Raw genomic sequence first — 15,295 nt, forward strand, 5'->3', positions numbered from 1 at the left:
AAGAGGTGTTACTGTATAAAAAACAAAGTAGTCTTCCACCATTAGATCCTGCTCCCGAGATGGCTGCTAACTTTTCTAATTCAAGTGTCTGGAAGATCTGAAGAGAGTTGTAAAAAAGCCACCAGAGCAATCCAGTGATTGAAGAATAAACTTATTTGTGAAAAAAGTAGCTTAACTTTTTCAAGATATCAATGAGAAGACTAGAGAGAACAGAACAGTCAAACATAAAACTTTACCAAACAAAGTGACTTCCTAGTGTAAGTGTATAGAGATTCTTGAACACTGATAGGAAAGAAATATGAAATTAAATAATCAAATTCAGCTTGCTGTATGTAGATAAACTTAATCTTGAAAAACTTAAATCTTGAAACTTAATCTTGAAATAGAATAGTTTTCTGATACTGAGAAAAATTAAATGTTGGAATCCGTCTTAGGGACAGGGTTGACACTAAGTAATTATCAGTAATGGTCGCTGCCAACCAGGCGCAGGGAGGAACAAGGAGGTCGTGTTGCTGACCCTGTTGCTGGTGTCCCAGACTGTTGACCAATATGGTCGCCTTCAGAAAGAGAGCTTGCAGTAAGAAGACAGTAGCAACTCAGACAGAGACCCCGTCCCAGACTGTGGCTGTTCAGGTCTCTGGATGCAGGGAGTGCCAGAGCCTGCTGCTGCCGGGGGAGGGAGGACAGCACTCCACCTGTGTGAGGTGTGAGCAGGTAGAAGATCTGCTTAGCCTGGTGGCAAGACTTAAGGAGGAGGTTGAGACGCTGAGGACCATCAGGGAGTGTGAAAGGGAGACCGACTGGTGGAGTAACTCCCTGGCGTGCCGGTCGGAACGGTTCCAGGGAGATACCCCCCAAAAGGGGAAGGACCCCCTGCCTTCTCACACAGAGGGGGATGGCCCGAGACAGCCCCTGCCCTGTAGCTGTTGCGCTGAGGTAGGGGACCAAAAAGATGACGAGGGTTGGAAGCGAGTTCCAGTTCGGCGTCGTGGGAAACCCTCCCCCCTTCCTGCCCTGCTTCCCCAGATGTCCCTCCGTAATAGGTTCGAGGCCCTGGGTCTTGAAGGAGAGGTAGGTGAGAATGTGGGGCAAGGCCAGCCTAGAAGGCCACATGGGAAAAGGCGGTCGACTTTGCACCTCAAGCCTGCCTCTGATAAGAAAGAAAGAAGGGTCATTGTAGTAGGCGATTCCCTTCTGAGAAGAACAGAGGGCCCGATATGCAGAGTTGACCCTCATCATAGGGAAGTGTGTAGTCTGCCTGGAGCCCGGATCAGGGATATCACCAGGGCGCTCCCCAACCTGGTGCACCCGACAGACTACTACCCGCTGCTGATCTTCCAGGCAGGTGAGGGGGAAGCTGCTTCCCGCAGTCTGAGGGGGATGAAGAAAGACTACAGGGCCTTGGGGCGGATGGTGAAAGAGTCTGGGTCTCAAGTGATCTTCTCCTCACTCCTTCCATCTTCCATTGATGATGTGGGAAGGAATGGGAAGATTCAGTTCATAAACGATTGGCTTCGAGACTGGTGCTGCAGGCAGGGCTTTGGATTCTTTGATAACAGCTGGTTTTATAGGGCACCAGTCTGGACAACGACAAGTGAGAAAGGTTTGTCTCACAGAGGCAAAAGGATGCTGGGGTACGAATTAGCAGGGCTCATTTGGAGAGCTTTAAACTAGATTTGAAGGGGGATGGGGTTGTAGCTGGGCTTGCCCCAGTGGGGCAGCACTCCAGAATTGATGAAGACTGGGAGGCCTCCTATAATCCTAGGGTGAAATCGGTGTGCTCAGCTCGCTCCCTGGAATGTCTGTACACCAATGCGCGCAGCATGGGAAATAAGCAGGAGTTAGAAACCTCTGTTAAGTCAGGAGACTATGATCTGGTGGCAATTACAGAGATGTGGTGGGACAGCTCACATGACTGGAATATAGTCATGGAGGGCTATGTCCTTTTCAGGAAAGACAGGCCAGCCAGGAGGGGTGGTGGGGTTGCTCTTTATGTGCAGGAGCAACTACAATGCACCGAGTTCTGTCCAGGGACAGATGATGAGCGAGTTGAGAGTCTGTGGGTGAGAATTAAGGGGCAGGCTGGCAGGGGGGATACTGTTGTGGGTGTCTGTTACAGACCACCAGATCAGGGTGAGGAAGTTGACGAGACCTTCTACAGGCAGCTGAGAGCGGCCTCACAGTCACAGGCCGTGGTTGTCGTGGGGGATTTTAACTTCCCTGATGTTTGCTGGAAGGACCACTCGGCAACCCAGCCGCAGTCCAGGAGGTTCCTCCACTGTATGGATAATAACTTCCTCCTGCAAATGGTGGATGAGCCGACCAGGAGAGGAGCGCTGCTGGATCTAATCCTCACTAACAAGGAGGATCTGGTTGAAGCAGTAAGGGTTGAGGGCTGCCTTGGTTGCAACGACCACGAGATGGTGAAGTTCAGGATCTTGTGTGGTAGGACCAGTAGAATAGCAAGTAGAATTGCAACCCTGGACTTTAGCAGGGCAAACTTTGGCCTTTTCAAGCAATTGCTAGGGGAAATCCCATGGGCAAGGCTGCTTGAAGGTAAGGGGCCCAAGATAGTTGGTTGGCATTCAAGGATTGCTTTTTCTGAGCTCAAGATCGGAGCATCCCGACACGTAGGAAGTCAAGGAAGAGGGCCAGGAGACCTGCATGGCTAAATAGGGAATTGCTGGGTATGCTCAAGTGGAAGAGGAGAGTTTACAGGTCATGGAAGGAGGGGCTGGCCGCTTGGGAGGAATATAAGGCTGCTGCTAGAGGATGTAGGAAGGCAGCTAGGATGACTAAGGCCTCCTTAGAATTAAACCTGGCGAGAAGGGTCAAGGACAGCAAAAAGAGCTTTTTCAAATACATGGCAGATAAAACTAATACCAGAGGCAATGTAGGCCCACTGATGAATGGGATGGGTGCCCAGGTGACAGAAGATACAGAGATGGCAGAGTTACTGAATGCCTTCTTTGTCTCTGTCTACTCTGCTGCAGGCAGTCCTGAAGAGCCCTGTACACCTGAGACATTAGATGAAGTCAGGTCAATGGAGCGGTTTGCCTTAGTCGATGAGGAATGGGTTAGAGACCAGTTGAGCAATCTGGACATCCATAAATCCATGGGTCCAGACAGCATGCACCCGCGGGTGCTGAGGGAACTGGCGGAAGTCATTGCTAGACCACTCTCCATCATCTTTACCAAGTCTTGGGAAACGGGAGAGGTGCCTGAGGACTGGAGGAAAGCAAATGTCACTCCGGTCTTCAAAAAGGGCAAGAAGGAGGACCTGGGTAACTATAGACCGGTCAGCCTCACCTCCATCCCTGGGAAAGTGATGGAACACCTTACCCTTGGTGCCATCTTAAGGCATATCAAGGATAAGAGGGTTATGAGGGGCAGTCAGCATGGCTTCACCAAGGGGAAATCATGTTTGACCAATCTCTTAGCCTTTTATGAGGAAATAACACGGTGGATGGATGATGGCAGAGCGGTGGATGTGGTCTACCTTGACTTCAGCAAAGCATTTGACACAGTCTCCCACAGCATCCTCACAGCTAAATTGAGGAAGTGTGGTCTGGATGATCGGGTAGTGAGGTGGACTGTGAACTGGCTGAAGGAGAGAAGCCAGAGAGTTGTAGTCTATGGGGCGAAGTCTAGTTGGAGGCTTGTAACTAGTGGAGTGCCTCAAGGGTGGGACCAGTATTATTTAATACATTCATCAACAATTTAGATAAGGGAATTGCGTGTACTATCAGCAAGTTTGCTGATGACACTAAGCTGGGAGGAGGGGCTGACGTGCCAGAAGGCTGTGCTGCCATCCAGCGAGACCTGGACAGGCTGGAGAGTTGGGCAGGGAATAACTTGATGAAATATAACAAGGGAAAGTGTAGAGTCCTGCATCTGGGCAGGAACAACCCCAGGTTCCAGTATAGATTGGGAAACAACCTGTTAGAGAGTAGTGTAGGGGAGAGGGACCTGGGGGTCCTAGTGGATGACAGGATGACCACGAGCCAACACTGTGCCCTTGTGGCCAAGAAGGCCAATGGCCTCCTGGGGTGTATTAGAAGGGGGGTGGTTAGTAGGTCGAGAGAGGTCCTCCTTCCCCTCTACTCTGCCCTGGTGAGACCCCATCTGGAATATTGTGTCCAGTTCTGGGCCCCTCAGTTCAAGAAGGACAGGGACCTGCTGGAGAGAGTCCAGCGCAGGGCAACTAAGATGATTAAGGGAGTGGAGCATCTCCCTTATGAGGAAAGACTGAGGGAGCTGGGTCTCTATAGTTTGGAGAAGAGGAGACTGAGGGGTGACCTTATTAGTGTATATAAATATATAAAGGGGGAGTGTCACGAGGATGGAGCCAGGCTCTACTCAGTGGCAAACAATGATAGGACAAGGGGTAATGGGTACAAACTGGAACACAAGAGGCTCCACTTAAACTTGAGAAGAAACTTCTTCTCAGTGAGGGTGACGGAACACTGGAACAGGCTGCCCAGGGAGGTTGTGGAGTCTCCTTCCCTGGAGACATTCAAAACTCGCTTGGACACATTCCTGTGTAACATTATCTAGGTGTTCCTGCTCCGGCGGGGGGATTGGACTAGATGATCTTTTGAGGTCCCTTCCAATATTTAGCATACTGTGATACTGTGATACTGTGATACTGTGAAACATAAGAGTTGAGTTTATGTGAAAAACATTATGTAGCTTGAGCATTTTGGCTGGTATCTTTTGAACTTGGACTTAGCCTGTGAAAAGCTGCTTGCTAGCTTTGTTGCAATATCCTTATAAGACTAACCAGTCTTCACTAAGTCAGTGGGACAATAAAACATCATGTTTCAGGGCTGAGCTAGTTATCTGCAGTGGCTGGCAAGGAATGCTCTTCTTTGATGTTCAGTCGGCTAGATATAGGATGATTCTTGCCCTCCTCTGATGGACCAAGATTTAGGGTAGTCTTCACCTCTGCTAAAAGATGAAAGAGAAAAATCCTATCTCATATGTCTAATTGAAAGTGTTGTTCATGTCTTCTGGGACAATCACACTGCAGCCTTTACAGACAAGAAAGAATTCACCGCAAACAAGGATCTTTTTCATTCCTATTGGCAGACTGAGCTCCTGCTACTATAATCTGGTTTATCTCAGCTGAAAAAGTCTTCAACCATTGCTATTACCAGTCTCTCCCCAGCTCTTCCCCTGATATTTCTGAAAGTTAAATTTCTGTGATCTAAACAGATATAGGGGGTGTAATTAGGGAGTGAGAATGGACTATCTGGATTAAATTTCATGTTTTGAGATAGGTAAATCAGACTAAATGAGCTGCCAGTATTTTCCACTTTAAACTGTTTCAAAATATCAGATTTCGAAAGCTTGGTCTAAGAGTGGGAATTATGGACAAATTTTAGCCATTAGGGTAAGCACAATTTAAGTGTTCATTAGGAATCTTTTCTCTGACTGGTAAAACCATGAAAGTGAGCTGTGCAGAAGCAGTTCCTATAGCAGTGCACCCTGCATATTTCTGTATTCAGACAATTTGCATTCACCAGCAACAGGATTTTTTTCTCAAATCCTTGTAAATTCAAGCTTTTCTTTTCTGAATTTATTATGCCAACATCTCAAGAATTAGATTGATCATCTTTCATTTGATTTGCAAAGGACATCTATGTGAACTCAGGAGATTCAAACAGCCTTAGCACTAATGCTGCAAAGAAACCCCAAATTCTGCAAATAAATACTAAATAAGTAGATTATGACTGGCTAATTTGTAAAGAAAGACTGCACAGCACCAGGAAAAAAATAAACAAACAAACAAGCAACAACAACAAAACCTCCAATCATCTATCTCCTGTGCACTGAGGGATTATACAAATCATACGGCACAACTGCTTATGTGTATATGTGATCATATTGTAAGTAGCTAGATCAGGAATTAAATATATTTGATAATTCCCATATTAAGATTGAGGTTGCTTATAGTTCTTGCAAATTTGAATTTCTTTGTTTAAAGTCTGTCATGTCAGGTGTTTTCTGCAGATATGTTAGGTAACAGAGAAGTGTAAAAAGGGAAGCACTGGAAACAATCCCAAGGAAGAAAAATAAACTTAAGATCCTGCTTATTCAAACACCAATCTTACAACCTGAAACTTCAGAAGAGAGGAAATGCCAAAATAAACTTGTTCATTTTACCTTCCTTCTGTTCCTCTGTCCTCATGCGGAAGAGTTTAATCTGTAATCAGATATTTTCCCACAGAGTAACTCTGCCTCCCTCTGGGCACAGGCTGGATACACAGCTGGCAAGCAATGATAAAGCTAACACTTCTTAAATAACTCCATTGGTAACAGAAGTTTCGGTGGAAATTCTAGGAATTTAATTGTATGTGATGCGTTTTTTTCCAGCAACAGCTCTACGTTGGATCTGAGTCTGCCATAGCACAAGTGAAGTTCCACCAGTGTAACATGTACGGCACTGCCTGTGCTGACTGCTGCCTTGCTCGAGACCCATACTGTGCCTGGGATGGGATCTCCTGCTCCCGATACTATCCCACAGGAATGCAGACAAAGAGGTGAGAACTGCTGCATTCCGTTATATCCTTTTTTATAAAACACCTTCGTAAAGTGTTCCTACTGCAACACAGAGTACCCCCCCCTCCCCCCCCCAAAAAAAAAATAACTGAGCAGTGAGAAGATATGTAGTCTGCTAATTTATTAGCACAACCTTTGAGGATTGCAAAGGAGAGAAAGTAACAAGATGGTATAAACTCCAGTAACAGAAATATTTCTATGAATGAAGCAAAGTCACATAGTAATTATTTGCAGTAGGTTTTAAACAAACCTCTATTTCCTTCTATATATTTTGGTGTGCAAAGAAAGATGCTTTACAACATCAGAGACATAGTTTAGTACTATTATAAAGAAAATATATCACACTGCAATAACATATATAACAGCATTTCCAAAAGAAAGCAAAGAAGAATCTGTGCTAATAACCAAATACTTTCACAGCCAACATGAAGCCAGAGTATCTGCTAAAGTTTAGGCTTAGGCTTCCTCCAGTGAATTTATAAAGCCTGTGCAAACCTCATGAAGTTCAACAAGTGCAAGTACAAAGTCCTGAAACTGCGGGTTCTTGTTCTTGTTGTGCACACATTATCTTTCCATGAACCTACATGCACTAAAACAATGCACAGCTGACTCTAGCCAGGCACAACAGACATTTCTGTTGATTTTTTTAAAAGACAGTGAGCACAGTCATGTTACATTGGGTAACTTGACATTTTGGTTAAGGCACATTAAAAAGTAAAATTGAGTAATACAGCCAATGACTTATCATAATTAAGAATTTCTCGGGCATATTGCACTAAGGCATAGGGTAAACCAAGTCAGAAACCTACAACACTTTTACAAGCATGATTGCACAGTATTCCCATGCCTTTTTCAAGCAGACCTAAGGGACAAAGTGACCTCTGTTTGCATCCTCAATGTGAGAAGAGTCTGGCTAAAATAATAAGACCACTTTGATTCGAATGTTATCTTCTTGAGATCCTAATGCCTCCAAGGCATGACAAGTGTTTAGAGAATAGAAAAACAGAAAAAACTGTAAACTAAGGCACTAAGGAAGAGGATAGAGAGATAACTGCAGCATAAATACAGAAAAAAATCTGCCTGACAGCTGGTACCAATTTGTTAAGCTGTGAAAGTTTATATTATAATTCCTTTCAAATGCATAGCCTGGACAGTTAATCAGATAGAGGATTTAATTAAGGACAAATAAAAACTGAACCCAAAATCCTGTATCTTGGTGATGGTGGTACAATATCATACAATGTCATGGTAGTTACAGGTGCATGGCTCCTGCATACTGCAAATACTTAAGAAGCCAGAAGGAAATTATATTGCATCCAAATTCCATGAGTGCCTCAGAAAGTAGAGGTCCAGGACTTCAGGGAAAGTTTTAGTCCACTATTACCTCTGCAATCTCACACAGGCAGGTTCAATTTTTACCTAAACAAGTACTAAATTCTGCAAGTAAAATTCTTGCTATGCCAGCTCACCATTCAGGCTGAAAAAGGGCTTGAGTGATTTTAAAATGTCTTTCAGTTCAGGTAGGTCTTCTGGTAATCTGTGATTGTTTAGCTAATTTTAGGAAGCTGACAGTCACCCTCCTGCCTCCTCTCCCTCTCTGGTCTCTTTCTCTACCATCCACTCCACCAGTAAGCACATAAACATGCTCTTGCACCTTGCAGCTAGGTGCAGGTGCTATGTCAAATGTCTTTTTGTTATAACATTTGGTCCAGCAAACCCTGACTGAGTCTACTGATTTATTTATGCAAACCACAGTGATGCCTTTTCTCCCTGAGACTTTTTGACTTTGCCTCATCTATCCCTGTGAAATAATAAAGAAACATGGAGGCAGTGGTGATGATGATGTCCACTGTATTGCTTTCTTGCAGATCATTTTTACCAAGTTCCTGAAAGCACAGTTACAGACTGAAAGCTAATTCACATAGTTATAGATTGAAAAAGACACTTCCACATATTCAGTACATTTGTTAGTCACTTAAAATTTTTCCTTGTGGTACTTCATGTCAGAAATTGTCTTGTACCCTATTATTCATGGAATTCTGAATGAAATGCTTACTAAGAAAAAGAATACCAAATACCAGGCTTATGTCAGTATTTCTGAAATATGTTTATCTCCCATCATATCCCTCTCTTTAAGCACCTCTGCCCATTTTTTCCTTCTCTTCAAAAAAGTAGCAGGTGAAAGCACTGGTAAATTTTATCTTCCCCAGTCTTCATACACATACAGTAAAACTCCATCAACAAACATTTTTTTTTCCAGACTAGTTCTGATGAATGGAGGTTTATCCTGTTTTACAGAATGAGGATTTCTTTAGCTCTACAATGATCTTCAGGACTTAAAAGTAAATAGTACATGCCTGCTAACTGTCCTGTTCCTGATAGGTAGGGCTGCTGGGCCTGAGAGAAACAAGGTTTTCTTATGGCTTTTTTCAAAGACTAATGTCTATAGTATTTTTGTATATTTGCGCAAGAAAATATCTGTTCTGAATAATCTGTATATACAGATATACAAAGCTGGTGGCAACATTATTCAGCAGTGACACTTTGCAGAGTTATCGGTAAGCATGGCTGTAGTAAGCACTGTAATGTACACATTACAGTGAGAACTCCAAGGGCATGATAAAGCTCTGTTGCCATCTCAGAATCTCAGGGTTTGTTTAATAATGTGCACACATTTTTAGCACTTCTGCTGAAAAAGCCTAACACAGTCCCTACTGAACTTTCAGATTCCCTTGAAACAACAATGACAAAACATTGCTTCTGCTCTGAGTACCAGTGAGGGTTAAAGATGTCCTCTTGGTCCACCAGCACCTCTGTATCAGAAGTTCATATGAGTGACAGAATTCAGGAAATAACCCCTGTCTACTGAAAGTTTAGAAATATGATGAGTAACATCCATCAGCAAGATCCTTAAGTGTAAATCCACATAGTTTCAGTAAATTCAATTTGTGTCAAATAAAAATTGTCTTTCTTATTCACATAACATTATTTAAGCATTATTAAGTATTAAATGCAAAGAATAACAAAAATGCTTGGTTTTGCTTTTTTCTATCATATATGATTTATACTCTACACATACCTGCTGTCTAAGATTTGCTGCCTTGCATATTTCTGTAAATCTGTTATGCATAGCATTGGTAATACCGTGTAAAATTATGTAAATATAGGAAAGTACCCTTAGCACAACTAAATTTCAGGTTGTTGGAAATACTACATATGGCAAGATATAACATTCCAATAGGCTCTTTTGTTTCCCTAGTAAACAATCTTAATTTTATTTATCAGGACACTCAGAGGAAAAATTTGCTATATAAAAGCACAGTTCTTCTGGGAATGCATTGTACAGTTATGATTTTCATTATTTTTCTGCAAATGCATATAAAAAACTCAAAGCCCAAAACTCACAAAAATTTTTCTCTCAAAAAGCAGTTGCATTATTTCCAGGTCACAGCCAGGGCTCCCAGGTTCTCACCACAGTTCCACCACTCACTCACTTTCTAAGAATGAGCATGTCATGAATATGTCTGTTTCCCTGTTGAGAAAAATAAGCTTAACAACTGTCTGCTACACAGATATAATAAGGTACTTGCTCTGCTGTTTGAGAATCCCAAGTGAAAAAAAATAACATGACAGCAAAGGATAAAAGAACTACCATTCACATACATGTCAAACTGTTTGAAACTAAAAAAAAAGAACATTTCCTTGGCTTCCAGAAAGACAGAACCCAAATAAAGGCTAAAGGTCCCTTTGACCCTTTCTAGCATTGCATGTTGCCCAGTTGGTTCAGAGGATCTTAGTAGTTATAACATTAGTGTAGTTAGCAATGTATAAACTGGACACATAGTTCCCCAGACAAGTGTGTTTCTTTTACTCAGGCATGTGATTCCCAATAGCTTGAGAGAAAATATTGTTGGATAAATGTTTACTTCTCTCAACAATCCTAAAGTTTTAGGAACCAAGATTTAGCTCCTTATGTTTTTAATGAATGCCACTTTAACATAAACCAAACAATTTGTAAGCTAAACGTGTTATCTCAAACACTTCCATCTTTTCCCCTCCAGACGTTTCCGCAGACAAGATGTTCGACATGGAAATGCAGCACAGCAGTGTTTTGGCCAGCAGTTCATTGGTAATCTGCTCACACAGTTACAAATTACTAGTGAATGCCTGGAGCAGAGAGCACAGGCTTTGCCAAGAGTATGAGCCAGACCATGATATCATTCAAGTTCTTTTATTGGCATATTCTTGTAATAACTTAGAAGAGTCATGGGAGCTCATGTCATCCAGGTCTAAACATGACTTCATTGATGGCAGGTTAGGTGGATCCCATAGAGTTCATGTAGCTCTGCAGCTTTTTCATTCAGACTAGGGATGTGGCTAATGCATCTCAAGGGTTGCCATCAGAAATGTTAGTGGAAAGATGGGCCAGGGATAAAAAAAAACAGGCCTGTATCCTGAAATGAATATGAAATACTGCCAGGACACTCAATCAGAATTGAAGCAAAGACATGGGCAATAACATGTTAGAACACAGATGTGTATTTATGACCATCATCAAGATTTGTCCTAAAAAAGGACGGATTACTGTGTCTAATGCTCTTTGCTTTCCAAGCCTCAAAAAGTGATGATTTCAAACATCAGTAATGAGAATGGTAAAACAGACAGAAAACAGTTGTTTGGACTTCCACAGTCTGTTGCTGGATAACAGCCAATATATTTGTAGAAGAAAATAAAAATCAAATATAAAAGATTCTTTTAGATAGATATTTTAATACACTAAATATCAGATATTTTACCAGAGAAGGATTCATTAAAGTTGTAGTCCAGAATACAGTAGATATTGGAAAAGTGTATTCTAATATGAAATACTAATTATATCCTAAGTTTGGAATACAACTGAAAAATCACAATGATAACAAACCCTATAATTTTAGGGTCCAAAACTGATTCATCTCAAGAACATTTCTCACTGCTATGGAATAAGAAGTTTTCATTAAGGCAACTGGACTCCTCCAGTATAACATCTAGCTTATCTTCCTCTAGATGTTTTGTCGGATGCAAAAGCAGAATTGAGTTCCAATTAATTTCATTCACCTTGTTCTTATTGGCACCCTTGGGTCAAAACTTTACATGTATTTAACATGCATATTTATAATATTGGTTAGGGTATTTACAGGTGTTAAGAATTTCATTCTGCAGAAGTCTATGTGTCCTCATTTTCATCTGGTGTCCTCAACATAAGAAGGACATGGAGCTGTTGGAGCAAGTGCAGAGGAGGCCACAAGGATGATTAGGGGACTGGAGTACCTCCCATATGAATACAGGCTGAGAAAGTTGGGGCTGTTCAGCCTGGAGAAGAGAAGGCTGCGTGGAGACCTCATAGCAGCCTTCCAGTATCTGAAGGGGGCCTACAAGGGTGACAGAGAGGGACTTCTCATCAGGGACTGTAACAATAGGACAAGGGGTGATGGATTTAAACTTAAACAGGGAAAGTTCACGTTAGATATAAGGAAGAAGTTCTTTATTGTGAGGGTGGTGAGGCCCTGGCACAGGTCGCCCAAAGGAGTGGTAAATGCTCCACCTATGGCAGCGTTCAAGGCCAGGTTGGACAGAGCCTTGGGCAACATGGTCTAGTGTGAGGTGTCCCTGCCCAGGGCAGGGGGTGGGAACTGGATGATCTTCAGGTCCTTTCCAACCCAAACCATTCTGTGATTCTATGATTATATTTAAGCATGTATTGAATCCTCCTGTTTCACTGAGTGACAATGAAATAGATGAACTATTCATAAAAACCAGGCATAAGCAATTAGCAATGTGAAAGGCTGAGATCTGTTTCTTGTGTATAATTTTATCTGAGTCACAGCATAATTCGGTCCATTTATTTTATGACCAGATCCTGTAAGAGTCTGAGATGATGGGAAAATTCACTTAGCAGGTCAGACCTTCACCAGAAACTGTTTTTCAGTCACTATCTGGTTGGATCTGCATTAAACTTCACTCTTAAAAGTAAATATACCCTGAATATTGAATGCAACAACTACTGGAGGTAGCACATGGTTTTAAAACATTTATTCTCTTTCCAGGCGAAGTCCTTGAGAAGACTGAGGAGCGACTTATTTATGGAATAGAGTACAACAGCACCCTTCTGGAGTGTACCCCACGGACCTTACAAGCAAAAGTAATCTGGTTTGTCCAGCGAGCACATGATACTAAAAAGGAAGAGGTAAATATTCTTATAGACTAAACTTTTAAGTAAGAGCCCGCTGTGAGGGATATTACAACCTCACTGACACATGGGTGTCAGGGGAAATCATTATGTTCATCTGCTCTCCTGAATTAACAAACATGAGAATTTCATCTGGTGTTTGCATTCAGCATCTTGAATGCAGATGTTAGAAATGTAGTGAAACTTGAGTTAAGATCTCAAAACTAAAGAGAATCCACCACTTCTCTTAATATGCTGTTGCAGAGGTGAAATGTGCAGGTTGCTCCCAATGTTATCCTAGCTTAAAGCTATTCATTCTTGCTGCCTCATCCTCTATATTAACAGAATCTTCTGAAAATGGGTGTTGGTGAATTCTCTGCCTCTTTTACATATATGTTCTTACTATAAAAGTGCTTCATAAGTGTTACTATATTTATTTCTCTCTGATGCACATCAGTGTCGCTATCCTCACTCAGTATGTGGAAGGATGTAGGGAGAAAAGCCTCAGACTACCAAAGGATAAAGATGGTTGCCTTACTGCCTAGCAGCTGGGCTCCACTGCAAATGTGAGACCCCAGCTTAGCCATAGACATATGAAGATCTCTCAAGTTGGACTCATCTGATAGGAATGTGGACATTTATAATAAAGAGATCTACCTGGGATCTAGTCAATGTAGGAGCTGTGGGGGGAACTCAAACACCAAACTCAGAACTGAGGCTTTATTATTACAATGGTACTGCAGTTAGATAATACAAATACCTGTGAATGTCACCTCAAAAACCTTTGTCAATGTATAAGAGAATTCACAGAGAAGGTATTGCAGGTCAGCTGTCAAATGGTCATTTGCTTTCCATCCAGTAGTTTATTTGCATGTTTCAACCTTATTTTTCTCTGTGATTAAGACCCAAGTGACTACCCCATGCTGGGAAAACAGGGAACTGTCTGCTTTACTATCTGTTCTTCCATACTTGCCAGCTTCTCTCGACCTCTTTCCCTTCACGCCTCAATCTCTTATTTTTTCAAGTAAATATTTTTGTTACTTAAAAACTGTGAATTAGGGGATCCTGAATCTCTAATCTGCCTCTCAAGTATTATGTTCATGAAAGTACAGAAGTAATTGCACTGATTTAATGTAATAGTAAAGGCCTGTGCTCTACAACTGCACCAATTTGTTTTTCAGGTGAAGACAGATGATAGAATAATCAAAATGGATCTTGGCCTCTTATTTCTGAAGCTGCATAGGCTGGATGCAGGGACCTATTTTTGTCAGACAGTGGAACATAGCATTGTTCACACTGTCAGGAAAATCACCCTGGAAGTAGTTGAGGAAGAACGCGTAGATGAAATGTTCAATAAAGACTATGAGGAGGAGATACCTCACAAAATGCCATGCCCAATGCAGATCAGTATACCTCAGGCATCAAAACCATGGTACAAGGAATTTCTTCAACTAATAGGTTACAGCAACTTCCAGAGGGTGGAAGAATACTGTGAAAAAGTGTGGTGTACAGATAAGAAGAGAAAAAAGCTGAAAATGTCTCTATCCAAGTGGAAATATGCCAACCCTCAGGAGAAGAAGGCAAGGATCAGGCCAGAGCATTACCGGTTGCCCAGGAACATAGCTGACTCCTGATGGACAAAATCCATCAACTGTTTATGAGTGAAATTTTATTTGGACTTAAGTAAGAGGGAGAAATCAGTCTTGGTTTTGGTAAATGACACAGGTTTATATATATAAAATATTGGGACTTAAAAATGCTATGGTAAGTTATACTGTACACTCATGATGACAGTTTAGAAGCATTTTAAATGAAAACTTCTTAACTATCTAATTTTGAGTAGGTCAATGCAATCAGAGTTTTGCATTAGGGAGGATGTGACAATCTTCAGACTTTGAGTGCTTGAATCAGTTTCCTGTGTGGACCATGCTTGCGCTGTATATTGTTGCACATGATGGCATATTTGACAAATTCAAATGTCTAAGCATTCACAAATGGATGAAAAATTTTAACACCTTTGTTTCACAAATTTTTCATGCTTCTGAAAGTGCCATGTCTTCAGATCTTTCTTTTTGATTGTGACCTGAGTTTATCACTGAGAGCAATTCGTCGTGTTAATACAGCATACTGCTATTTTTAAAGATAATGAAAGGAAATCTTATTTACTTCCCACCATTTTTTGTCTTATCAGCCATTTATGAAGCTCAATGCGCTCTCACAGCTAAATAATATTTCCTAGTAACTTAATGTAAGTCAAATGCATGCTGAGAACACAAATAGAATGAAAATCTTCATCTATATAGAAAGTTGGAATAATGTTTTAGGAAACAAGCTTGTCTCTAGTAATGGACGTTGCCTTAGTAGTGGCACGAACTAAGGGAGTGCCCTCTTGTGGCAAAACAAAGCAAAATCAGATATTGCCGTCTATTTGGAGAATTATAACCCATACCCACAGAAAGTTTATTTGCAGCTCACACTTATAGTCTCCATGTGTTAAATCCAAAGATTTAGAAGGCATTTAGGAAT

At 41.7% G+C, this 15,295-nt stretch overlaps 1 protein-coding gene across 2 annotated transcripts in view; it reads left to right on the plus strand.

The window, feature by feature from the left end:
- SEMA3E (semaphorin 3E) overlaps nucleotides 1-14,930 on the plus strand; it is a 142,881-nt gene extending 127,951 nt beyond the window's left edge. For both annotated transcript variants that reach the window (XM_062631953.1, XM_062631952.1), the window contains 4 exons: nucleotides 6,379-6,545; nucleotides 10,626-10,693; nucleotides 12,648-12,787; nucleotides 13,951-14,930. In XM_062631953.1, coding sequence (XP_062487937.1) covers nucleotides 6,379-6,545; nucleotides 10,626-10,693; nucleotides 12,648-12,787; nucleotides 13,951-14,403 — 828 coding nt within the window. In that variant the 3' untranslated portion in view covers nucleotides 14,404-14,930. The remainder of the gene's footprint in view (nucleotides 1-6,378; nucleotides 6,546-10,625; nucleotides 10,694-12,647; nucleotides 12,788-13,950) is intronic.
- Nucleotides 14,931-15,295: the final 365 nt, after the last annotated feature.

Source organism: Pezoporus occidentalis, unplaced genomic scaffold (assembly GCF_034315485.1).
Source record: "Pezoporus occidentalis ecotype Australia unplaced genomic scaffold, CSIRO_AGI_Poc_V1 ctg38, whole genome shotgun sequence".
In the NCBI taxonomy this organism is placed as follows: Eukaryota; Metazoa; Chordata; class Aves; order Psittaciformes; family Psittacidae; genus Pezoporus; species Pezoporus occidentalis.